At 43.2% G+C, this 26,696-nt stretch overlaps 1 protein-coding gene across 6 annotated transcripts in view; it reads left to right on the top strand.

Moving 5' to 3' along the window:
* Nucleotides 1–22,094, top strand: part of OPCML (opioid binding protein/cell adhesion molecule like) — a 1,131,176-nt gene extending 1,109,082 nt beyond the window's left edge. For 3 of the 6 annotated variants that reach the window (XM_054439375.2, XM_054439374.2, XM_054439373.2), the window contains 3 exons: nucleotides 258–378; nucleotides 800–951; nucleotides 16,780–22,094. In XM_054439375.2, the coding sequence (XP_054295350.1) occupies nucleotides 258–378; nucleotides 800–951; nucleotides 16,780–16,880 (374 nt within the window). In that variant the 3' untranslated portion in view covers nucleotides 16,881–22,094. Of the gene's footprint in view, nucleotides 1–257; nucleotides 379–799; nucleotides 952–1,864; nucleotides 1,892–16,779 lie in introns of all 6 variants that reach the window. The other 3 variants (XM_054439372.2, XM_054439371.2, XM_054439370.2) reach the window with 2 other exon arrangements.
* Nucleotides 22,095–26,696: the final 4,602 nt, after the last annotated feature.

The raw sequence follows: 26,696 nt of genomic DNA, 5'->3' as shown, positions 1-26,696 counted from the left end.
GCCAGAGTTTTCAGCAAATGGAGAGAATTGTTAGCTGAGAATGGGTTTGGAGGCCTGAAAAAGAGGTTGGGGTCAATGCAGTATCTTCAAGGAAGTTATTTTTCCTGAAATAAATGATTATTTCACTGGGAAAGAGGGTTGTCACAAGAAATCCATTTACATAGCAAATGGCTGTTTGTGCCCTTCATCTGTTTCATGAAATCACTCTGTGTATGCGTGCGTGCATGCTTGTGCATGTGTGTGTGTGTTTCCCACAGATCCTCCCTATATCTCAAAAGCCAAGAACACTGGTGTTTCAGTTGGTCAGAAGGGCATCCTGAGCTGTGAAGCCTCTGCAGTTCCCATGGCTGAATTCCAGTGGTTCAAGGAAGAAACCAGGTACCTTTTAAATGACGCCTGGACAGTTCTGAAGCAGAGCTGATGGTCTATCCCCACATGGGAGAAGGATGAGGATGAAGAAAAGGGGAAAGATAAGGCAAAACAGAAATGTATTATGCCCTCTTTTGTAACAAAGTCTCCTTTTACAACCAGAAAAAAAATGGAGGAGGCTGGAAAGTGAAGAAAATGAACTGACCATGATTCTGAATCTGAGACTGGTTGTAGACATGTCAGTCATCGGGAATTAGAAGCCAGTACATTTATCCCGTTGGGCAAGAGCATCCTTTCCCTTCTCCTCCTGTTGGACCCTGAAGTTCTTAGGGTTTGAGTTTGAGGGATGAGGTTAGTTGGAGAAAAGAGTTTAGTGAGGAGGAGGGCCTCTTTGTAGAATGAATTGATGGCAATGTCTTCCCTCTTGCAGGTTAGCCACTGGCCTGGATGGAATGAGGATTGAAAACAAAGGCCGCATGTCCACTCTGACTTTCTTCAATGTTTCAGAAAAGGATTATGGGAACTATACTTGTGTGGCCACAAACAAGCTTGGGAACACCAATGCCAGCATCACATTGTATGGTGAGTGCTGGAAGCCTGGATGCAGTGGGCTCAGCCACATGGGGAAGCTTGAGGGACTCAGGAGGGAGGAAGTTGCAATCTGCTTGGCCTGTGTCCATCCATCCTGCTCAACCCACCACCTATAGATAAGACATACTTCTCCCTGCCATTCCCCTAGCATGCCATGCAGAGATAGTTACACAGTAATTTATATTTCATGGTCATTAAAAGGCAAAGTTTGCCCTTACAATAGCAGTAAACCAAACCGTGAATCAGGTAGAATGGTGTTTGTATAAAGAAGATAGAACCATGGGTCAATTCAACTGTGTAATTTTAAGATGCCTTCTGTAGTTGTAGTCTCTGATTCTGGGGGTGATATTTGTTGCTTTAAACCAAGTCAACTGCTTTCATCATGATTCCCATGTTGCTTGCATCTCATATTCTCATCCATGGGGAGGAATGGAGTAGTAGTCTGAGACCTTGTCAGGTGGCTGCTCTATCCACAACTGGAGCAGCAAACCCTCTCTGAAGGTCTTTCCCTCCCATATGGGTGGAGAAGGCTTGGGAGCCAGGACTGACCTCCTTTAAAGCCCCCATGTCTCCCTAACTCCATTTTCCCACACTGCCGCATCCATATCCTTCTGCAACATTTCACACCATGGGCCAGGGCCAGCTTGTTGTGATACTTTATGTGTGTATGTATTTGTTTATTTGCTGAGGTTTGATTAGAGGAAAGCATCCAATGAGTAGGATGAGAGGATGAAGGATGAAGAGGGGTGTCCACGTTTCCACGTGTACGTCAGACACAAGCTTTCACGTGTACCTCAGACACAAGTTTTTAACTAAACTTTGTCCACCAACCATCTGAAATGTGTGATCTATGTCTTTTGTTTTCTCTCTGCATTGTGTGTGCATTGTGCTGTGTGTGTCTTAGAAATAAGCCCCTCATCAGCAGTGGCAGGTGGGTACAGCATGTTCCTTCCTACCTCTGCCTGCCTGAATGCCTATGCCTTTGAGTTTTAGCCTACTTCAAAAATAGGCTTGCCTGCTTCACCTCTGTAATTTATGTCTCTGAGGTAGATAGACCTCAAGGGGCTTGGTTTACACAGTTTAGATAATAAGCATGTAGAATATGATGGCTTTCACATGCACTCTGTGGAATAGCTTTATGGGTTTCAGGGGAAGGGGTTTTTGCCGCCAAAACAAGAACCTTATACTTGGTCACCTTTGAAAAGAATGCTTATTCTGCTATTTCTGCACACAGCAGCACCAAGAGCAACCCAGCCCAGAGACCAACTGGATTAATAGATAACTGTCTCGGTGGGGATGTCACCCTACTATGAATGTTTTATTCTTTTAGCCCAAGGCAAACAGGGCTAATGGTTTAGTTCTGAAAACTTTATTTTAAAATAAAAGTACTTGGGATCATTATTCATAATCATAATATCTGCTATTTACCAAATGCGTACTGGTTTCTAGGCATCATGTCAGGGCTGTGCAAGGCAGGTTATTAACCCCATTTTACAGGTAAGTGAAAGGAGGACTAAAGAGCTTGGTAACACTGAAGGCCACTTAGCTAATGAATAGATACTGGATGAGACCTGGAAATGGAGCCCTGTATTAGGTATTGAGGCATTTGCCCACAGCATCAGCAAAGAGAAACAGGCACACGCATGCATGCACTCACACACATTCTTACACAGTCGCTGAGGCATTTAGAAGAAGCAGTAGCTGGTGCTCAGCTCTGCTTCCAGAACTGGAAGACCCTCAACCCTACTGTTCTAAGATGTCAATCTCATTCACATGCAAAGAGATGACATTTGAATTTTCTAGACCTGAAATCAGCTCTTCAACTATCACTGCTCACAGCTCTAGATCCAAGACACTCACAGACGTATAGTCTTGCCTGCACCCCAGTGACCAGGAACACCCATGCCTTGGTCTTAAAAACACTGAGAGGATAGGGTGGGATTGAGTCACTTCCTTGCCACAACCTGCCATTATCCCCATGGTTGGTGGGATTGCTGTTGCAGGGAGTATGATGCAGAGAAGGGCACAGGACTGACAACCCAATAGCCCTTCTTGTCTCTCTCTGCCATTAACTAAGAAAGAGGTGTGTCATGGCAGATAACAACTAGTGTATACCAAAACTGTCTTAGTTGGCTTGTGTTGCCATAACAAAATACCACAGATGGGATGGCTTAAACAACAGACATTTATTATCTCAAAGTCCTGGAGGCTAGAAGTCCAAGATGCAGGTTTCTGCCAAGGTGGCTCCTGTGAGGGCCCACCTTGTGGCTTGTAGAGAGCTGCTGTGTCCTCACATGGTTTCTCCTCTGAATTCTCATAGAAAAAGAGAGAGAGAGAGCTTTCTGGTGTCTCTTCTGATAAGGACAGTAACTATATTGGATCAGGGTCCCACCTTTATGACCTCATTTAACCTTAATTACTTCCCTATAGGTGCCACCTCCAAATACAGACATACTGGGAGTTAGAGCATCAACACAGACATTCAGTAGTAGAGGGATGCAATTCAGCCCATAGCACAGGCAGACATTTACATCCCAATTCAGCCTTCACATCCCAATTCACTTAAACTTGCTGAGCCTTCCTTCCCTCATATATGCTATTGGGACATTAACGCCTGCTTCAAAAGACTGGTGACAGGATTAAATAAGGTTGTATACATTAAGAATCCCATAAATGCTATGTTTAGATGTGTGGATTTGACCACAAACCAAAACCACAGGCCTGAGTTTACTCAGCTGAGTAGGATGATATTTTCTGACCTATGGACATGAGAGTGTCACTGTGAATTGTCAATAAGACAATGTTCATCAAAGCGGCATGACTCACTGAATACTATTGTGTTTCTACTGGCACCTGCCAACGCTTATTGTGACATGGCCCATGCTATCACCTCTTCTCTCCATATGCCTGCCAGAGTCACTGCTCAACTGGACTTCTTTTCTTTCCTCCAAAGTCCCCTGTGCCCTTCCTCTCCAGCATTCACGGTCCCTATAACCCACCCTATCTCACTTCACCCTGTTGGCACACACTTGCATTCAGCATCCCTTCCTGAAGGAAGATTTTCCTGACCTCTCTGAGCAGGCCAGTCCCCCATTCTGCATCCACTCATTCCGTGCCTTTGACTGCTGCACTCACACGGGGCATTGTGTAGCATTCATTTAGCAAACATGTGTTTAGGACCTGTTATAAGCCAGGCACTGTTCTATGTGATCAGGAGACAGCAGTGACTCAACAGATAGATTCCTTGTTTCTATAGACTTTATCTTCTAGTTGTAATTTTGTTTTTGTTTAATATTTCAAAATTTGTTTGTTTAAAGTATTTCTTTCTCTTTATCCTGTAAGCTCCATGAACATAGGGGCTATACCTGGCTTAATCCCTAGGACCTAATACAAGGATCTACACACAGTAGCTCATCAGGAAAACTTTGTGGAATGAATGAATGTGTGAATGTATGTGGGGATGGAAAGAACCTATTGGTCACAGCCACAATTTAGCTGTCAGGAATTGAAATGCCATGGCATAGAGGAAGGGGTATGTGTCTCACCCTATGCTGCTCGCTGGCTGAATGGCTTTGGGAAGGTCAATCTCAGTGGGTCTTTTATATTTTTAATCAGTGAAGGCATTTTGGATAAGACGTTTGGTTTCTCTGGTCCCTACAAGGCACAATTCTCTGATCCTATGACTGTGTGGCAATAGTTTCAGCACAAGATCAGACAGATAGTGTCTGGTTGACCTGCTCTTTCTCCTGGCCAGGGATGCTCTTCCTAGTCCTCAATGCCCCCATAATTATGCCTAATTATTACCAACCATTTACTGTGTACAGGGCACTAGACTACGTGTTTTTCCTTTTTTATCACCTTTAGTGACTCTATGAAGTAAGTACTATATTTATCGTGATTTTACACTTGAGGAAATTGAGAGTTTAGGCAGATAACTCAAAACACCCTGGCTTATCAGTGCTTGTGCTGGGATTTGAGGCTATATACTCCCATTCCCATGCCAGAGCACTTTGCTCCTACTGCAGTCCAGCTCATAATACCTGGCTACCCATCGTGGACATGGTGACTTTCCAAATGGAGCCTCATATCAGCAATTAGTCTTCTTGGACCCATCTCCCACATCAAATTCTCCTTTCTTCTATCTACTTCTGAACCCATTCTTGTAAAGGACAATTTTTAGATTTGCAACCCGTATACTCATACTTCCCCAACACACAGTCCCCATCTGCAGGCATGCATTTGTATTTACTCTCACAGACAGTCAGTCTGTTTTCTGAGAGCCCTCTTTGACTCTGCCCCTGTGATCCCTTCACAGCGTGCTTCTCTCACACTACATCTTTTATATATTTCATACCTACAAGCAAAGAGCAAAGGAAAATGGGATATAAGCAATTTTGAAAGAATGCAGAGGACAAAAACTGGAGACAATGGGTTGGTGAGTGGTTTGAAACCTGAAATGACTAGAAACGTGTGAGTGACAACATGGTAGGTGATTGTCCAAGATGAATCAGCTGTTGGCACCGATATGAAATGCTTCTTCTTCATCACACCAGTTGCCTTCCCCACACACAGCCACAAGGACAGAGTGGTCAGCTAGGCAGAGCGCCAACTCACAGCCACATTTTAGACCACCCACTTTCCTTAGCCCCGGGCAACTGCAGGTGCTGGAAAAGTGGCCCGATGTGGAAAGGCGGTCAATGCTAGCAGCAAGGAACACGGGGTTCCAGTCCTGACTCTGATACAGACAAACTGTGATGCTGTCTGTTCCTAAGTCATGCGTAAAACAGAAAAGCAGAACAAGATGAACTCCCAGGTTACTTTCAGCTTTCTAAGTGTCTGGGATGAATTTGGGAAACAATGGGAACAAAGGGCAAGGAACAGGTCTCCAAAAGCTATCAACCATAACCATGGACAATCTCTGCACAGCAGCTTGCTCCAACCATTGCAAATCAGCTTGCTCTAAGCATTCGTTAGCTTTACTGAGTGGGTGCAGCCATTGGAAGGTCCACAGGGAGCCCCTTGGCACCTTGAAGTCTTGCCAGGCCTAAGTACAGCAGAGGTGGCTGGGTTTCAGCTTGCTGACCACAGCTCTGTCCCTTTTGGAGGTGACTCACTTTCTCTCAGTTCGTCAACCCCCTTTGTCCCCTCTGGGCCTTGAGCAAGAAGCCCCATCCCCCCATCCTGTCCTTAGTGTGCAGAGAAAGAAGATTCTGGACTTGATTACATCCGGCACTGCAGAGAGTGCGACGTGCTTAATGAGGCATGTAAACGCCTGGATGACTGGAACTGGCAGGGGAAGGGGACAGAGAACGCAAACAAAGCCAAGACGGAGGGGGGAGACTGCAGAGAGAAAAACAAATTTCTCACATTTTATCTGTGAAATTGCAGCGACACAAATCAGTTACATTAAGAGTTAAGTGTAGGGCGCAGGGACAACTCATAGGAATCCTGTCATCGCAAGTGAAAAAGGCAAACGCTCCAGTTAAGGCAACATCTGTGCGCAGAGTTTCTTCCTCAGGCCAAGCCTGAGCCCTCTTGGAGCAGCTGTGACTCCAGCCTGCCTCGCGGCTCCTGGGAGCCATGAGGGCGTAATCTCTATTTTCTTTTGCTAATGGCCATTTTTCTAGAATAAATATACATATCAGACTGGCTCTCTGAGCTGGACTTCCTTCTGCCAGAGCCTGCAGCAGGCAGCGGCTCTCACCCTCTGCCCTTTGCTGACCTCCTTCTCACGGGAAACCATCCCACCCATGGGCAGAGCCCTCAGCGCCGCTGCCTTATCCCCCACCTCCCTCCTCTTCCTCCTTGCATCTTCTCATTCCATGTCTGTATTAGGGCATCTTCACAACTACACCTATCCCCAGGTGGCTCTAGCTGGGACATGGAGAGGGGGCACAAAGACTGAACTTCTCTTCAGTGCAACCTCCATGCCGCACCCGTGCCTTTTCTTCCCTCCAACCACAGGCCTCTGGGAGGGAGAACTTGCATTGTATCTCCCTTTCTCAAACCTACTTACGCCTCAGCTACCACGATCTGTCTCCCTCTAACACCCGACCTCCTCTCAGTGCCAGACCCCCTCTCACCCCACAAGGCCCCACTTCTGGCTTCAGTGATATAACCGGTGGTGACTGTCTCCTTGCCTTCCTCAGTCTGCTTCTAGCTCCTCCAGCACCTGCCCTATCAGTCTTCCCAGGGGTCAGCCTATGGTGAGAGGGGAAGGGCTCTTCTGTACCTTCAGGCACCCAACGGTGAGGTATTTGTTGACCTGCATTAGCCTTATTCTGGATGCTTTAAAAATGCAGATATGTGAGCCTTGCCCCAGAATCATTTAATCAAAATCTCTAGGGAAGGTCCTGAGAATGCACTTTTTAAGAAGCTCTCCTAGGGAATCCTATGCACACTGAAGATTGATGGCCTCTGAACAACAGTCTGATAATTCCTGAATTTGTGTCTTTAGTTCTGTCCTGAATTCTGAGCTACAAGCCACTCTCTCTCCCTGAATATTCCACAGGGATCTCAAAGGCAGCCTTTCTCCCCTGGGAACGCTCGGTCGTGCCTCGCTCTTCCCCTGCACACTCTCTAGAATCTCTGTGGTCATTTTTGACTTCCTCCTCTCCCTCACTCCTCACATCTGTTAGCCAACAAGTCCCACCAAATGGCCTTTACTCTGACTTCTCCATCTCCGTTATCACTCACATTGTGTCATGCATCGCACATGGACAATTGTGATATCCTCTCACTGGTTCTCTCATCTTTCTTTGGCAATCCAACTCCTGTTGGTTTGCCACAGCAGGGCCAAGTGACATTTCCAAAACTCAGAATGAACCTTGTCATTTTGATTGCTGAAAACTTCTGCCTCCTAGAACAGCTTGGCATTAAGGCTGTTCTCGCTGTGAGATCAGCGTAGCCTTATAGCTTTAAGTGTCCCCAGCACTCCACCTGCAACCTTCCCTGCATCCACCAGGCTGGGCCCCCTATGTCCCAGATCCCATTACACATCATGCTGTTGCCACTGTCCATCCATCCATCCATTCATCCCTCCATCCATTCATCTAGTCAACAAATATTTGTTTAGTGCCTACTGTATGCCAGGAATTATACTAAGGACTAAAGTACCAGGAGAAACCGAATTTCTGATCTTGCACAAACAAGTAAGTAGACAGTTACAATAAAATTTAGGAAGTGCCATGCTTGAGGAATAAAGAAGCTGCCAGCTATCAAGTGTCAGCCACACATGGCTCTAGACACCTAAGAACACTTTGAGAAAGATATTGTTATTATTTTTCATTGGACAGAAGAAGAGCCTAGAGCTCAAAGAACAAATGATGTTACTGAATTCCCCCAGGTAGGAGGGATTCCACCATGGACGGAAGGGGCAAGGGACAGCAGCAGGTTTTGTACCTATGTCTGTCTGACCTTAATCCCCTGTTTCTTTCAAACCCATATACTGTGTCTCCCAGTGTGCTGGAGGGTCACAGAGGCAGGCTTGTGCCCTCTTCTCTGCCTGATGAGTGCGTACTTTCTGGACTCTGCTCAATGACGCCCCATAAGTAAAGCATTTGTGAGCTCCACTGAAGAATCAATCCCTCATCTTTTGGGCTCTCATGGTAGATTACCCCTACGCTTATATTTTGTTTGTGTCTTTTTCTGCACTCAGAGGATGTAACACTATATCTTCCAGTGAGTGTTGCCCAGTAACTGTTTGTTGAATTAATAAATATATCTTCCAGTCAATGAGGGCGTCAGTTATAGCCTCTATACAGTTTCATACCTTTCACTAACCAAAGAAAAGCCAAATACCCAAGAGGACTTGTAGTCCCCTCCCCTCAGGGAAGCCAAATGACTATTTTTCTGACTTTCCCTTGCATTCTGGCCTCCTGTATGTTCCAAATCTAATTTAAAAATTAGGGACCTCCATCCCAGATCTCCTTTTTGAAGGAGGCTATATGACATATTCCAATTCTCTGTTTAGGAAGACGTTCATCACATGATATCTTCTTGCAGAGACATCAAAAGCTGCACATATTTGTCCGTTTCCTGCTGATAACGTGTATGATTTTTATTTTTCAACTCCACAATTTAAATCCAGGTGGGAAGGGAATGAGTCAGAGAGAAACACCATTGCTTTTGGCTGATGACAGCAGCGTAATCATTTGTATTTTCCCCCAACCTGCAAAATGTCAACATATTAGAAAAAAACTGCAGACATTTCCCATTTCATTCTTGATGAGGTTCCTCGTCGTTCGCTCGTACCCCGCCCTCCTCACTCTGAATCATTGACATCTGGCTATTAGCCTAAGCATTTAGAATTTAACATTGAGCGTTCAGGGTGTGCTGATGTCAGCACAGACACAGAGCTTATGGTTCAACATAGACTCAAGTCTTGTCTCTTCCAGGTTTGTGATGAGCTGACAGATTTGAATTAACTTCTGATATTAACTTCTTAAGCTTTTGTTTTTGTAGTAAGTACAAAACAGGGTGTGTTAAGGAGAACAGAAGAAAGATGGTTGCCTCTTTATCGACTGGTCTTAGTTGTGCTGCAGAGCCTTGTTGGCTGATCTTACTTGTGAAACAACACAGTGCTACGTTTGCCGCTGTAATTAAACTCAATGGAGGAAAAGTTCCCTTTGAAGGGAAGTGATGTGCCTTCATCAGCCAGCACCTCTAAAAATAGCTTTATGTTTCACCAACAAGTGTAACACATACATCATCTAATTAGATTTCTTTGCTCCTCTTTTAATCACCAAGAACATCATTATCCTTTTGGTTCCTCATTAGGAAGGTCACACAGTTCATAATCATACTTACAAAACCTATCCAAATTTCAGAACAAAACCGTATCTTCTTAGACTTCAGATATTTCATTAATCTCACTGTCCTATCAACAAGCTCAATTTGCCTATGGGGTTTTTTTTTTCTTTTCTTTTTTAGTGTGGTCACCCTACCATCTGCCATTTTAGTAGAATTTCAGCTATATAGTTTATGGTTGCTGGAGATCGATGTCATATTTTCATTGTAATCATGGAAAAGAAAACCAGTGACACATTCCAATACCTTCATGGCTTGTTATATACACTACATTTTTAAGCTTCAAAATCTCTCATGAGGCAGGATCTCAGCAGGAAGCTTCTATATTTTTTTCTGAGAGCTCTGTGCTGAGTTTGGGTACTGTGATTGTCAACACCTGCCACTCAAGATGGTGGTGAGCCACCCCTGAATGCAGCAGCAAAAGCTTAGTGCCAGGATGGCCAGGCTTAAAGTTTCCAGTTCTTATGTGGTAGGTGTGGCTTTATTCTGTTTTAAGCCTTCAACCAAATTTTCTTCTAAAAAATCTAATGTTTAGGCCAGGCGTGGTGGCTCACGCCTGTAATTCCAGCATTTTGGGAGGCCAAGGTGAGTGGGTCACTTGAGGCTAGCAGTTCAAGACCAGCCTTGGCAACATGGTGAAACCCCATCTCTACAAAATACAAAAATTAGCCAGACGTGGTGGTGCATGCCCATAATCCCAGCTACTTGGGAGGCTGAGGCAGGAGAATCACTTGAACCTGAAAGGCAGAGGTTGCACTGAGCCAAGATCGTGCCACTACGCTCCAGCCTGGGTGACAAAGTGAGACTCGGTCTCTAAAAAAAGGTAATGGCAAAAACCATGATGAGTTTTCACAAACCTAGCAATTTGCCAAGATACGTAGCCTCTCAAAAGTAGAATTTTTATTTGTTCATTTTCTTTTGTTGTTGTTGTTGTTATGTGTCTTACCCCTGCTGAGCTTCCCTTGTAGCCGCATGGACCTGCTCTGGCCATAATGCCCACACCAATGGATCCCTTTGCCATTTCTGAAACTTGTCTCTTAACCATATCTGGTCTCTAACTATTCTTTCTATATTCTGAAGGAAATCTTATTTGTCTGTATACCTGTGCCCAAACTATTTTGTTGTTGTCACTCAGTTTATTTTGTGGCTTTGCATCTTCATTTCAGCTTATATTTTTAAAGATGCTTAACTTCAGGCATGAAGAAGCCATTAATTTTTAACATTAAAAACGGTGAAGGAGGAGGTGCTGGAATAATGGTAAAGGGCATAATTACATGTTCTCACTTTCCATTTATCCCTGAAAATATTTAATTAAGACTGATATTTGTAGCAGCCATTCTAGTTCAATTGAATTATTGTTAACCATAAATAGAGAAAGAGTCCTTAAATGTGGCATTTGCCCACAGAAAGTACTGGGCTACTGAATACACTTCTTCAGAATAGCTGGCATTCGTTAGGAAGCTTTTACCTGTGGTTAGCAGCCATTTCAGGCCTTTCCAGAAGGGACAAGGTCACCCAATTACCAGCTGGAGCCAAGCTTGCTTTCAGCTGGTGTTGGAGAATAACCTTTGAGAACCTAGTATTCTAGAACACCTCTTTCTTTAAAAGCAGAACCCCTACACAAGATGCTGTTATATGGATTAGCAATTCTTGCCTTAGTTCCAACTCACCTAATATTTCATCTTCCTTTACTCTGTACTTGATGATTGCACACACCATCTTAACTCATTCTCAGAGAAACCCTGCAAGGGTAGATAGAACTACTCCTTCCACATTTTATACATAAAAGAAACTGTTTCGGAATAGTCGGCGGTCTTGTCCAAAGTCTTCCTGCTATTGGGTAGCACAGCCAGAATTCAAATTCAGTTCTGACTCTTAAAATCAATCCTCTTAAGACTATCCAACAGGCAGGATGTTCCTGAGATGAAAGGGATTTAGGGTTATTTGTTCCAAATTGCTTTCTTCCCAGAGTCTGTGATGGTTTAAAAAAATATTTGTCTGTTTATTTGTTTATTTATTTAGTCAAGGACAGAGGATATGCTAGCTCTTCCTGAAGTTTGTGCTTTTTGAAGGTATGGACTGTTTCTGTCTTTCTTTGTGAAAGCAGAGCCTAGTGCATGGCAGGGATCAATTCACGTATGTTGAATGAATGACTTCAACATTTCCCAAGGCTGGCTTGGGGCCCATCTCCATTGTGGGATGGACACATTACCCTTTGACTAGCCAGGAAGCTTGGCTATGGCTGGCTCCCAGTGCCCTGCTCAATGCCCCACATCCTCCAGATCCCTCACAGCCGGTGGTCTCTCTCATCTGCAATCTTAAGCTATCCCACCTCTTTACTCACTCCCCTACCAATACCTCACCCCAGGTTCAACATATTTTGGAATGATCTAAACAAGCTAGTATTAGTCTCCACTAAGAAAGGCACAGGGAGGTGTGCTGTTCCAACAGCAGTTGCCATGATCACATGACTACTTTGTACCAGGCACTGTACTAATTACGTTCATCCTTCAACCAGTCCTGCAAACTCAGCATCATCACGCCTATTTTCAGTGAGAAAACAGGAAGTATCTTGCCTAAGATCACAGAGCTGGCAACCCACAGGGTCAGAATTTAAATCCAAATTGGTCCAACTCCAACGTTGCCAGATCGCGGTCGGCCACCTTACCCCGGGGGAGCGTAGAGAGCCTTTCCTGAGGTCCCTAGGTATGTTTTCCAGTTACGCTTCCAGGAAGTCTGCTCCTTCGCCTTTCTTCCAAACCCATGGGCTTTTATCTGGGTGCATTTTAGCATCAGTTTTCTGGAGTAGAATACGTCATGAAAAATCTGCCTCTCAGCTGGGCATGGTGGCTCACACCTGTAATCCCCGCACTTTGGGAGGCTGAGGTGGGCAGATCACAAGGTCAGGAGATCAAGACCATCCTGGCTAACACGGTGAAACCCTGTCTCTACTAAAAATACAAAAAATTAGCCGGGCGTGGTGGCAGGCGCCTGTAGTCCCAGCTGCTTGGGAGGCTGAGGCAGGAGAACGGCATGAACCCAGGAGGTGGAGCTTGCAGTGAGCCGAGATCACGCAACTGCACTCCAGCCTGGGCGACAGAGCGAGACTCCGTCTCAAAAAAAAAAAAAAAAAAAAAAAAAACCTGCCTCTAGGATTCTAGGTTTTAGAGAAGAATCACCTTTCTTCCAATTTTTACCAATAAATGAATAAATACAAACATTTGGGTTTCTGACCCTACATACTGAAATTCAAAATTGTATCATCTTGGGTACCAAGTACCTGGAGAAGTCCATGCAGCTGTTACCGGCTGAGGCCATGCTCTAAGAAAACTGTACTCAACCTGACTCTGAAGCCCTGTATGCAAGCTTCAGTGCTACCACTGCTGAGCTCAGCCTGAAGAGTTCCTTCAAAACCGTGTCCTCCCCTGTCACACAGGTGGCTCTGTAGCTTTGTTGAGCTAACATTTACAAAAGCCTCATGGTAACACGTGGGACCCCGAGGCCATGGGACCACACCACATTACTTAAATTGCAGCAACCCATAACTTCTATATTAAAGCAGAAAAGCATTTGGCCACGTTAGGTGAGCAACTGTAGCATACAGCAGCCTAGTGGGAGAGAACTAACCCAGAAACTTTCTTTTCCTCATTTCCAGTTACACAGGGCTACTGCAAAGATGCAATTAAAGAATGAGTTCATTGCCCATGGCTTTTGTCTCACACTCTTCCAGTCTAGAGAGTGGTACATAGATGTACCTGCTCCAAACACAGCTGGAGAGCCCTCCGGCGGAGCCCTCACCGCATTGGCATTTGGCCCAGCTGACAAGTCTTAAATGTGCCCAGGAACTTTATGAGGAAAGTGATGCTAGCTTCACTCTGTATCACAGTGGATTAAATTCATTCTCTGGCCACAATAGCCCAGCCATTTCTCATACACCAATTGACCAAAGGCACTTTGGCAGTAAATTGCTATGGCATTTGATGCAACAAAGCAGATGCTCATCATACCTGCTGAAGAATAAAACTCCCTGAAGCCACATAGAAAATGGGGATGCAAAAGGGAAACTTTAGGGTCTAGAGTGTTTGGTGCCATCTTGTTGTCTCAGGGAAGATGGAATTCTGAAGTGCAAAAGGCACGTGTTGACAGTTTTCTTTCAACTGAAGAAGGCTGTCTGGCTACTCACCAACTATCTCTCCTAACATCTGGATGCAGAATTTCCATTCACGTAATAACTCAGAGAAGTTATTATGTAATAACGAATAGAAGAAGGACCTCACAGGTCATCAAACCCCATCTCTTCTCAATTTGCAATGCGAGAAGCAAAGCCCGGAGAGGGACCGTCACTCAGCTAGGGTGCAGCACATTCACACAGAGATATTGCATTCCCAGTCCATTGTTTCTCTCACACCATGATACTGTGGTCCCTGGAAAACCTGCACAAATGGTCATTTTCTACAGAGAGAAAGTAAACTTGTAACAATTAAGGGCATAGATTCTGAGGACAGTGACTTGGTTCTAATCCAGCTCAAGGTGCATAAGTTGCGTGGCCATAGGTAAGATGTCTAACTGCTCTGTTCCCAGTTTTCCTATTTACAAAGTGGGAATGACAGTAGCACGTAGCTCATAGGGTTGATGTGATGATTAAATGACTGATTATATGTTTAGCATTTAGAATCGTGCTTGCCACGTGGAGAGCACAGTGTGAATGTGTGTTGTCATCATTGCCCTAAGCAGGCTGAGCAGCCTACATACCTGCTAAGTCTCCCTTGCGTTTCCACTCTTGGGAATGCTCAACAGAAGCTGAATATGGCTGTAAACCTCCACCCAGTAAGCACCAAGCATCTGATGGCAACTGCTGCTCACCACCAGAAATACTCATTTCCCTTTACTATTCTGCCTCCTTCTCTCTCTGAGCCCCACTCTTCCATGGTCTGTTTTCTGTGTATATTGCCCCATTCCTCTTTGCTTTAGCTATATTCAACCTTGTGCTGATGGCATGGTATCCACAGGAATGTTTCAGTTCACTGGTAGAACTTGGGATAGAATGATTCCTACACGCAAGAGTTCTGTCTGTCTAGAGTGGAGCATATCAGGGCTTCAATTGTTTCTTAAGTTCAAAATAATAATTAGACAAAGACATATATATATATACATACATATATATACAGATATAAAACTAGTCTAGTATATACGCCATATATGTCATGAAAATACTTTTTAAGAAAAATATATACAAAAAGATACTTTTAAAGAAACATATGGGCCTTATGAATCTGCCCATATGTTTCTTTAAAAGTATCTTTATGTACATATTTTTATTTAAAAATGTAAATGAACTTATCTAAAAATCTAAATCACTCATCTTTCAAAGACAATATGTAGAGAATTACCTTGAGCTTCAAGCTGAGCATTTCTAGCTCAGTGCATTCTGCAGGACAGTATGATTTCTCAGGATGTGTGCCAGGACTGCTGGAGGCCCCACAGTCAGGCTACTTTCCATCAATATCTATGGAGCCTCCTCTGGGACATTAACATGTCGCTAGAACCTGGATCCTGCCCTTTTTTGTGAATATTCTCTGACAAAAATGCAGGGTAATATGAGCCAGACTTCAAGCTATCAAGTAAATATGACTTTTAGTCCATAAAAGCATGTATATTTTAAGTAGAAAGAAAAGGTATTCATGTTAAGATTAGTGGAGAGGAACAGTTGTATACTCATTGCTGAAGTGACAGACCTGAATTTCCCAAAGTAAAATGTTCCCATCAGTCCCTCCTGGGCAAGGCATGGATCCTCACCATAAGGTTGACAGGCATGCCAAATGAACTGGTCCTGTCTAAAGAGGTTCTGCTGCACCTCAGCTTATTTCCAGTGGGCCAATTTGCTTCTCAAAGAAGCTGTGAAGTCCTGGCTAGAGATGGTAGAAGAGGTGTACTGTCTCCTTTGAATCTCCTTTGCTTCTTCACTAGTTTTATAGAAATGCCTCTTAATGGCTTGTAATCCCTTGGTAATAATAGATTTTGCTTTTTCTGGTATACACTTGCTGCTGGCTCCTAGTCTTGCATACCACCATATGTGCTTTCTGATAAAGGTGATGGAAGAACACCTGGTCCAAGTTAGATACACCTGCCCTTGCAGTAGGCTGGGATAATACCAATTCATATGGTTTGTCTTCTTGAGCCATGGAAGATGAGGGGAAAAGAACAGCACTCATAATACTGTGGACTTATTTCCCGGTGGACCTTGAATGATGTACTGGGGATACAGGAAAGGGACAGAGAGAGAGAGAGAGAGAGAGAGAGAGAGAGAGAGAGAGAGAGAAGGTAGAAAAAGATCAAGGGAGAGCCCCTTGAGTGGAATCTTCAGGGGCAGTCTGTTTTGGGCATGTTGATCTGCTTCAAGGCCTTTAGGGAGGCAGCACTGACTGCTGGGACAAGCCTAATTCCAGCCTTTAAAACCCATGGGGATGATTGTTCTTCCTTCCTTAGCTGCTGCAGGAGGAGCCTCCAGAACACCTAGGTTGCATCCATTGAGGTTGACAAGTCTGCTACATCAACACTTGGACATATGTCTCCATCCGTCTCCCCTTCCTACCCCACCACCTGCTCCTTGCCTCTCTGGCCGCGTGCCCCGCAACTCATCATTGTCTGTACTGGACACTCTCCAAGTATAGCACACAGTTAGAGGCACTGCTTAGAAAACAGCCAGCAGGTCTGCCTTTCCATGTGTTGCCTTAACCTTTGGGCCCACGGGCCTCAATGACTAGCCTGAGCTTCACCTATTTACTTTTTAAGCATAGTCTTTCAGAGCAGGCTGCATTGGTCAAGGCATCCCACCAGCTTGCCCCTTTGAGTTCCTAAATACTCCCAATGAGCTTTTTCCTTTGTCTAGACTCAGAATGGTCAGTGGAAGGGTGGAAGGTGGGAAGCATGTATGTGTATTTGCTTGTCAGGGAAGAACTATGATGTCCTTGGGTGTATGCTAATGGGTCTGTCTCTCTCTCCCCTACACAGGGCCTGGAGCAGTCATTGATGGTGTAAACTCGGCCTCCAGAGCACTGGCTTGTCTCTGGCTATCAGGGACCCTCTTAGCTCACTTCTTCATCAAGTTTTGATAAGAAATCCTAGGTCCTCTGAGCAACGCCTGCTTCTCCATATCACAGACTTTAATCTACACTGCGGAGAGCAAACCAGCTTGGGCTTCTTTTTGTTTGTTTTTTTCTGTTCTTCTTCTAGATTTGTTTTCTTTTTGTTTTTGTTTGTTTGTTTGTTTGCTTTTATTTCCAGCTTGAATGAGTGGGGTTGGGGGCGGGGTGGGCAGGGTTCTACCATGTGTAGGATAATCATTCATTGGTGTGTCCAAAAATGGGGTCTGCTCCTGCTACCTTGACCCTTCCCTTTCCTCTGCTTCTCTCCTTATCATCATTCCCACCAACATCCTCTGCCACACACAACAAAACGTAAGTTTCATTTGAGCAAAAATTGAGCCTCACAATAAACACCCTGAAGACACAACTTGACTCATAACATAGTGCACAGCAAGAGCTACATCCAAGTGTCCTATTATCTATGATTATTTTCTTAATGACAGTGTACATATGCCCCCATCCATGTTAATTATTATCTAATTCCATTAGGGTTCACACCTTTTCTTTCTGGGACACTATCCTACTATATACATATCTGTAGATTTCAATATAGATGATTGTGCCATCTTCTGTAGCCCCTCTGCCCTACTCATCCATTCCACCATCTGCAGAGATTTGAAGTTTGGAGCTATGCATGCAACCCAACACTAAATTTTGCAAGTCAAGTGACCAAAAAAGGGGGAGGCATTTTGAAGATAGTACTTCTCTTTTAAAAAGAGAAGTTCAACTCATAAACGTGATTGATAGGTGGCTGATTTATTTAGGTTTTATCAAGCTATCTATCAAAGTAATGATACAGTTACCCATCTACTCAAATATCTGATTTATCTCACCATCCTATTATCTACTCACCTGTCTTCCTCTCTAGCAATCTATTTACTGTTTATCAATCTATCAATGTAATTGTCTAACACTCCTTTCTATTCTCTCTCTACTACTCACTATCAATTCATCCCCATATTAATCTCTAATCATATTGTGTCTCTCCCACTGTATTCATTTATACACCATCAGCAGACATTGGCATCTTCAAAATTATCTTTCAACTTCTGTGAAAGTTCCAACGATCTCACAGGCTAACAAAATGCAAAAGCAATACCCTGTGTTGTGGACTCTTTAAAATCTGGTATCCTATCCACCCAAGGGAGACACTAACAGATAGGCCAAAGTAGCAAGCTAATGATCAGTCACTCACTATTCCCAAAAGAGCCTGTGTTTTCTAAAACATCTTCTTGGGAAGCAGATCAGCCTAGAAAAAGTTTTGATTAGCACTGTGGTTTTCCTTTGCACTTGAAGGACAAAGGTGCCAGCCTTTATGCTTCACTCAACCCTTCAAGAAAGTACATGTCAGGAACCTATGGCTGGCTTTCCTTAGCAGCAAGAACATGAGAGAAAAACACATCTGTCTCTGCAATGCAAAGTGAAGAGTCCACCCGCCTGAGTGGGATGACTTCAGCTAGAGTCTCCTTTCTGCTCCAGTTCTGGTTTAATCTGTTTGAAAACTATCCAGTAAAAAGCTGATGGAGGCCAATTACATGGCGGGTGTATTGACAACTCTGGTATTTGTTTCAGGAAGCTCTTCTGAGCTGAGGGCACTTGAGCAACTGACTTAATTTTCAAGCACTTGATTAACACAACACTGCAAACAGAAGGGAGAAAGTGTCAGTGACACAGCTTCCTCTGATGCAGCTGCTTCTCCAATGGCTTTGGGGAAGAACTTCACCAGCTCTTCAGGTTCAAAGCAGACCCAGCATACAAACAAGAGCTGACCCACCTTTGCTGCCTTGTCTCCTGGGACGAGAAGGACTCATCCAGCAAAGTTGCCTGGGATTCAAAATAAAGGCATTGCAGACCACACAGGTGTGCTGCAGGGACTGATCCACAGAGAGGATGAGAACGCAGCATCAAACTCAGACCTGCCCTGCCTCAGTTGGAAAACCTTTCCAGGCCCTCAGTCTAAAAAATAAAAAATATGAGCACCATTGAATTCTGTGCCCTTAATGCTTAACTGGTCTTCTTCCTCCAGTATCAGTGTCCTCTTTGTTTTTGTCCATCAAGGCACATGAATGTGACCTCTGCCGTGGGGAAACACACACAGAGATATCTATACATATATACATACATACAAACATAGGCTATCTTGGCACACTAAATGCTAAGCACTGTCTTAAGAGGTAGAGCTGGTGTGAGTGAAATTAATGTTACATTTTCCAGCTGTAAACAGACATCTGCATTTCCTAGTGAGCTGCCAGGAGCCAGATTCGGGAACCGTAAATGATGTGCTAGGAATGGCACATTGATTCCCAGTTCCAGGGATGATCATGAGCAGGCACAAAATCAGAATTAAAGGTCGCACATAGACATTTCAGATCTGTCACCATCTTCAGCATCTGGAGTTGAGTTGGTGTCAGATAGTGTACGAGAATTAAATGTGTCATCTGAGCATGCTACTGATAATAAATTTGTTACTTTGGAGTGGAATAAATGTGAAGGCTGTGAAGAGTGGACAGTCTTGGAGAACGCAGTGCTTGAAATGGACAAGCTGGACCTATTCCTCACTCCAAGACTTATTCTACAGGAAAGGGTCCATGCTCCTTTGGCCAAGATAATCAGAACCTCTCAACCCAACAAGGCTGGCTTCAGGGTCACTATGGAACCCTGCTGTTCCCCCTTCCAAAGGATACTAAGATGCCCCTCTGGTGGTTACCTATCCCAGCCATGTTTCAGAGGGAGAAAAATGCTACAGTCGATCCTCGTCTGTCTGGGGTAAAGACAACAAAGTAAATACAACCCAAGGCAACTGGGGTACTCACTGTGAGTGAAAATGACTTCTTCACAACAGACATATTTCTGCTTCCGTGTTTTTGTGTTTCTTTGGTGGGGATGGCTTCATGGGAGAGTGGCTGTCACCCATCAGTTTGAAGCATATAGAACAACAAATGCTTGTACAAGACAATATCCACACTTTTCCAACTTCACACACGGAGAGTACATGGAGAAGGCCTACAGGCTAGATTTGTTCAGGGTACCAGTAGTGGGCATGGGGTGGGGGCAAGACAGGACAAAACATACAAGTCTGAGCAAGTACATCTCTTGCAGGTTTTCCACATGAAAAGGAAGCCAAATAGGGCTTGTTAGGAGATTAGGTGAAAGGAATTAGCAATGTAGGGACTCTGAAACCCTTCCCCTTCCCAAAACAGAGTTCATATGCACTTCCACCAAAGTAATGCCAATGAAAATGCTCATGTTAAGGCTGCAGCCCAGCTTGTTTTTCAGTAGTTTAATGTCAAGTGCCTGATACAGTCAACTGCAAGTCTAAACAAGCATGTTTAGTTTTTCTCATTCTTGCTTTAATTCGGGGAGGGGGGAGATGTAGAGAAGTGGTTGTGAAAACATGCACAGGTTTTATGCAGAGTACTGCGCATGGCTGTTCTGCTGCAATTGTGCTCCAGTGAACAGAAGAAAAGGTAAGGTTTTGTGTCACAAAGAGGCCCCAGCCTCTTTCCTCTTACATCCATGCCTCTTACTAGATGATACATTTACAGATTGGGCAGTTTGTTCTCAAAACCTGGGTGAGAAGACTATTCCTGGACTCTAGCAACTTCAAAACTGAGGCTGGGTTTCAGGATCTTTTTCTGCATCAATTCAGTCGATTTGCCTTTAACAAAGAGGAATCAGCAAGTTCTATTTATGCTGAAAGAACTATTCCATGAGAAAAGCAGAGAACCCCAAAGTGGGCAGGCAACCCCAACGAGAGCTTATCCCTGTCACGGCATCAGGAGTGGCTGTACATTGAATTTTCAAGTGCTGGTTGGCTGTCGCCAGCCCACGGTAGGAAGGGAGGAATGGCTTAAGATGAGGTAAGATCTGGTGGTGGGGCATCTTTCCTCAATTCCATACTGACTTTGATCTTGAGAAAGAAAAACTGGCTATGCATTACCTAAAACCAGCCCAAAATGAAACAGACCAACACACACACAAAAGCAAATGTCAATCCTTTTGGAATTAAGGGAAGCAGCATAAGGTTTTTCTTTTTGGAAAAAATGCATTTATTTTCTTTTTCTCCAACAGCAAGGATCTTTTGTTTTCATTTTGCGCATGACCTTATCTTGGAAACTGTCATACCCAATTGCCTCCCCTCCTATTATTCAGAGCTTCCCTGTCTTTTTACTTGAAGACAAATAAGTTTGAGCACGTGAGTAAAACTTCACAGGTGTGTAAGTAGGAAGGCAACATTTTCAAAAAGAGACCATGTGATGAGAACGCCTAATGATCACCACATGCAAACAAACAAAACTGCCAGTCTCATTTCCCACATTTCTTACTTGAGAGAAGAGAAGTAAATGAAAGGAAGAAGAAATAGATTTGTAATTAAAGATGTGGCAAAAAAGATAGGGCTGAGCCAGTTCAATTTAGCCTTCAGGTGCAGAATACTCAGAGTCCAAAGAAATGTGGAGTGGACTTAATTAGATGCAATTGTCTTTATCCTGAAAGTAGTCAGCTAAGCCTAATTTCCAGCATTTTGAAAGAGATTCCTTTTTGTTTCTTTCCATGGTGCCCTTTTTAAGGCACAGAGTTGCTCCACACCACTGGGTGGAGAAAGAAAGATTGTGAACCCTCGACCATCCTTTTGAGGCTACATTCTATGTTATTTGGCAGATTTATAAAGCTATCAATAATAACAATGCTGTGTACTACAAGCTGCCCTTGTGTTAGTTAAAAGGAGCATTTTTAATCATTCGGAAATTTTCGTGACATGTAAAGTGCAGTTGTGAGGAATGTGTGGGTGTACAAAAATGTATCTGTCAAGTTCAGAGTCCTTTAGATTTAAAAAAAAATTATGACTTATCAATGGTGCCGTTATAGCTGTGTCAGACAATGGGTGTGCCCATTCTCACAATTATCCTTCAAAAAAAACTATGTTCAAATGCTTTAAAAATTTATCACATGATACAAGAGTATGACTTTGTCAGCCTTCTAGAGTTCTTTTTCTTTTATTTCGTATTTTTTCCTTCAAAAAAATCAATGAAGACTTGATTTCTGTCAATAATTGTATTAAGGGTGAATATACTACCTGAATTTTGTGCATGTTACATTGTAGTTGTAACCTTTTCTAATTCAGGATGAATACGAGATGGTTGTGATTGTGCAGTGTATCAATAAAGTTCGAGAAATTTGTAACTTTTGGGGGGCTGTTTATTAGGACATCTCATTGATATCCAGGACGGGAAAAATATGAAGCGAGCTGTGCTTCTCCCATATGTGTGTTTTTGGCCTTGGAGAGTAGATGCACTCAGAAAGCCTGGAGCTGCACCGCCCACCTCTCTCTCTCCCTCCTTCTCTCTCTCGCATACACTGTAGAAAGCAGCCTTAGCACTGTCTGTATTACATTTCTATATCAAAGATCTATGCTATTTACAAACAATATAAAACGTAGCTGCAGCCTCAAAGTCTAAATTGTTTGTTGGTGTAGGCTAAAACGAAAGCAGAAGAGATGTGTCAGAAAAATAGGGGTGACCAGATACTGCCCAGTTTGGGCATTTGAGTCCCTAAGTTCCTGTTGCTTGATTTCTTGAAGTACACACCATGTTAACAAGGATAAGTATGAGAAGACATGGGGTCGAGGATGTACATTGATTCTTAAAATTGTGTGCCATTAGATGAAGGTTTGTGCATCTTAGGTTTTACTTGGGTTAGGTTTCATTCAGCTGAGGCTTCTTGTGGAATAGTATGAGAAAGAACCCCAGAGGAGTGGCTCCTTTCCTCTAATTGCCATTTCTAAAACACCTTTCTCTTCCAGTGAAACCCCAGCTCCCCTTGCTCCATCACACATCCATCTGCTTTTCTAAAGAAATGGATATTAACTTCTTTTTACACCTCAGTTTCTCATTAGCCACTTGTGTATCAATTAAGCCTTCCCAGTTTGGCCGTTAACTAGGTGTGAGATCTTAGACTGGTAAGTGACTTTCTTAGCCTTTGTTCTCTCATCTGTATCATTGGTGAATTTAATTACACCACTTAGTGTACACTGATTCAAAATTATTTGGCCACTATTTGGTTTATTTTGCAACTATGAGATTTCTTAAGGCTTTCCTCAAATAAAGCTTAGGGATATTGACTAATTATGATTTGATAACTGAGTAGAAAGTGTAAAATTATTTCATTAATTTTACAGCACATGTAGCTTCTCTGGCAAAGTCCCTGAGCTAAAGTTATGAGTTTTATATTCTTGTTGGCTTCCTATGTAGACAAGGGCTAATCCTTTCATGACTCAGTCTCCCCTACAGGGAATGGAACACAGATAAGTTGATAGACTAGACACATGTTCTTTGTAAATTGCAATGGCAAGTAAACACTAGGCATCAATAATTGGGAGTTTCCAATTTCCTCTGGCTCATTGTAAAATTATGATTCATCAAGGGAATGAAATTCCAGTTCCCCTAGCCATCTCAGTACCTTTAGTATTCCCTTTCTTGTTGCCTTTTTTTCCCTTCCTTTTCATCATCCTCTTCCTATCTGCACCTAACCCTTTCTTGCTCCTGTTCATACCACAACATTTACCCATCCATCTGCTATAAGTCTCTCACTCCATTTAGCCACTCAGCTCCATCCATCATCCATGAACCAATTTATTCTCCCATCGGCTAACTACTCAACTATACATTCACATATTATTTTCCCATTTATCTAACCCTTTTTCCATCTCTATACTCATGCACCTCCTTAATGTGAGACTGTTTCTCACTTATCTATTTATCTAGACCATCTATCCTTTCCCAGCTGTCAGTCCATCCACCAGGCATGCTCCAGCTAGCCTTTAGCGGACACACCTGTTTACCAATCCACTTCAAGGTAATGAAAATCTTTGCTGTTATCTCACTATTCCACAAGGGAAGCTTTATCTAGTAACTCGTAAGCATGGCAGCTAAATGATTGGCTGCATTTTTATCTTTGCCCTATGAAAATCCTATATATATACAGAAGTGCCTCTGGAGATATATTAAGGGCATTCCTCTCCCTATCAAGGTGTATTAAGTAGGAAAAGCATGCGGAGTTGGGAGTGGAGTGGAAATACCCAGATGAGCAGTTGTAACACTAGGATTGTAGTCGTGCAATGAACATAACAAACAATTGAAGAAACAGACAGGAGGGACCTCAACTGGTAACTGACCTCCTTCTTTCCCCACAATTTAATTTGCTGTTGAATTAATTATTCACTTTGAGAAAAATTCACGGGGAGTGCTAGTTGAGGCCAAACCCTATAATCAGTTTTGGAAACCAAACATCAAATTAGAAGTGATGCTACCTTCTTTCAATATGTTCATCCAATCATTGGGATATCTTTTTTTTCTTTCTCTTATATTTCCCCATTTATTCATTATTCATGCATCACATTTAGTCAGGAACTCCACTTGAGGAGTTCACATTTAAGATCTAAAAACTGCTGTATAAGAAGAAAAATTACAGTTGAGTATGGCAAGTATTATGACAGAGATATGAGGATATGACTGCAAAGTGCAGAGCAAATATTGTGAGATGATTAGGAGGCATTCTCGTTTTACCCCATTTCTTCTGCAGGGATAAAACGCTGGAATATAAACAGCTAACAACAGCTAACATAAGCTGCAGACATGGTGCATAGATAAATTACTACAAAAATAATTGGGTTACAGGATCATACACATTCGGTATTCAATAATTTATCAATGGTGTGAATAACATTTGTTAAATGAATGAGCACCATGAAGGCAGTTAAAACTACAAGTGGCCAAAGGACCACACTGTACAGTTGATGACAGGCTAACACAGACCTGTTGGAGAGGAGGAAGTGACACCTACAATGTCAAAGCTGGTTAGGAAGCTGGTTATAAAGTCTCAGTCCCACATAGGATTACTGAGCATATCACCTTTCACTGGATCTAACACCACGAGCATTGCTGATGAGGGAAAGAGAAGCTCCATCGGGGGCATGCGCTGCAGCTGAAGCATGGAGGGGTAGGTGGAGCTTAAGTGGGGACTTGCTGAATAGACCCCAAGACTAGGCTTCTCCAGAGAAGGCTAACACTCTGTGATGTAGGATGAAACACCTGGGTCATTTGCATGTCAGTGTCCCACAGTGTCTGTTGTTTCAAAGATAAAAATAGTCTTAGTTTTTCCTCTCCATGAATTCCTCTCTCCCATATGACATACTGCCTTGCCTTTACCATGAGTTCTCCAACCAACTGGCTTGTTTCAGAAAACTTGACCTCGCAAATTACCTGTTATATTGTCTTAGACCAATTTCTTACGCTTTCTGAACTTAAGTCTCAGCTTTAATAAAACAGTGGTAATAATACGCATCTCAGTAGAATAGCTGTGAGAATTATTCCACTTCTAGATACGAATAAGTAAGGGTGTTTAGCATAGTCTCAGGATATAACAATTACTTGCGAAGTAAACATTTGTGTTTTTTTTTCTCTTGTTCTTCTCTCAGCCTTCTTTTATGTCCTCACTTTCCTGAGTCTTCTGAAGATATAATTCAACTGTGTTGAAAATTCAACTTCATTGAAAAAATTAAAAATAGTAATTTATATGTAATTTCTTTGTTGAAATTCAAAGAGGAGAAACACATTTCTGAGTCTGGGATTATTCAAGAACACAAGGTTGGAAAGTGGCATCAATAAGGTTTTGGTAGAATTCCAAAGGAGTGTTGAAGCAATAGAGTAGAACTAAATTTTTAACCTAAAAAACATGTATCAGATAGCCAAGTTATGACAGGTGCTGAGGATTCAAATTGAGAGACAGAGTGTATATCTTCCAGAAAGTCCCAGCCCAGATTCCACAGCACAGCACATGGTAGTTTTTAATCAAGGGCTTGAGGAGCCCAGTAGAAGCCACTTAACCCAGACAGGAGGGCTGAAGGTGCTGAGGATTCAAATTGAGAGACAGAGTGTATATCTTCCAGAAAGTCCCAGCCCAGATTCCACAGCACAGCACATGGTAGTTTTTAATCAAGGGCTTGAGGAGCCCAGTAGAAGCCACTTAACCCAGACAGGAGGGCTGAAGGCACTCTTCCAGAAGACAAGAGGTCTCAGCTGAGCCTTCAGGAAGCGGAAGGACCTAGCCGGGGAAAGGGAGAGGGAGAGGAGCAAGTGACTAAGGACAGAGGGACATCGTCAAAGAGCACATAGAGGCACGAGAGAAGCACAGCATGGTCAGGAAACTGTAAGTATAGATTACCCCATGAGGGGTGCAGGCAGAGGTCCATGGCAGGAGACGAGGTCTAGACTCTAAAAACCTCTATGGAGAATGCTGACATACTGGGACTTGTCCTGAAAAAAATAAGGAAGATGTTGAAGGATTTAATAAAAAGAGCAGCTAAATTGGTCTTGCAGTTTAGAAAGATCAACCAGGCAGCAACAGGGACTAACTGGGCATCGGTCACACTGGCAAGGGGAAAACATGTTAGGAGTCATTGAAATAATTCAGGTGAGAGATGATAAGAAGGAATTAGAAAAAACAGGCAAGTTGGGATGATTTTCAGGGGTAGTTTTGATGGGAGGGCCTGGAGGTATGGGGTGATGGAGGATGTAGAATATGGGGAATACACTAGGTTTCCAATTCAGCCAACTGGACGGAAGATGGTACCATCCTATGATTCTCAAAACTTAAGAGAATGATGAGGTTCCATCCAATTTTTGATATATCCAGTTTCAAGTATCTGTAGAACCTCCAGGTGGAGATGTTTAAGCACCGTCAGCATTTTCCTAAGTCATCTAATTACATCCACTGCCATGCACAAGT

Source organism: Pongo pygmaeus, chromosome 9 (genome assembly GCF_028885625.2).
Source record: "Pongo pygmaeus isolate AG05252 chromosome 9, NHGRI_mPonPyg2-v2.0_pri, whole genome shotgun sequence".
NCBI lineage: Eukaryota > Metazoa > Chordata > Mammalia > Primates > Hominidae > Pongo > Pongo pygmaeus.
Note: the sequence above shows the minus strand (reverse complement) of the source record. Positions and strands in the feature narration are given on the sequence as shown.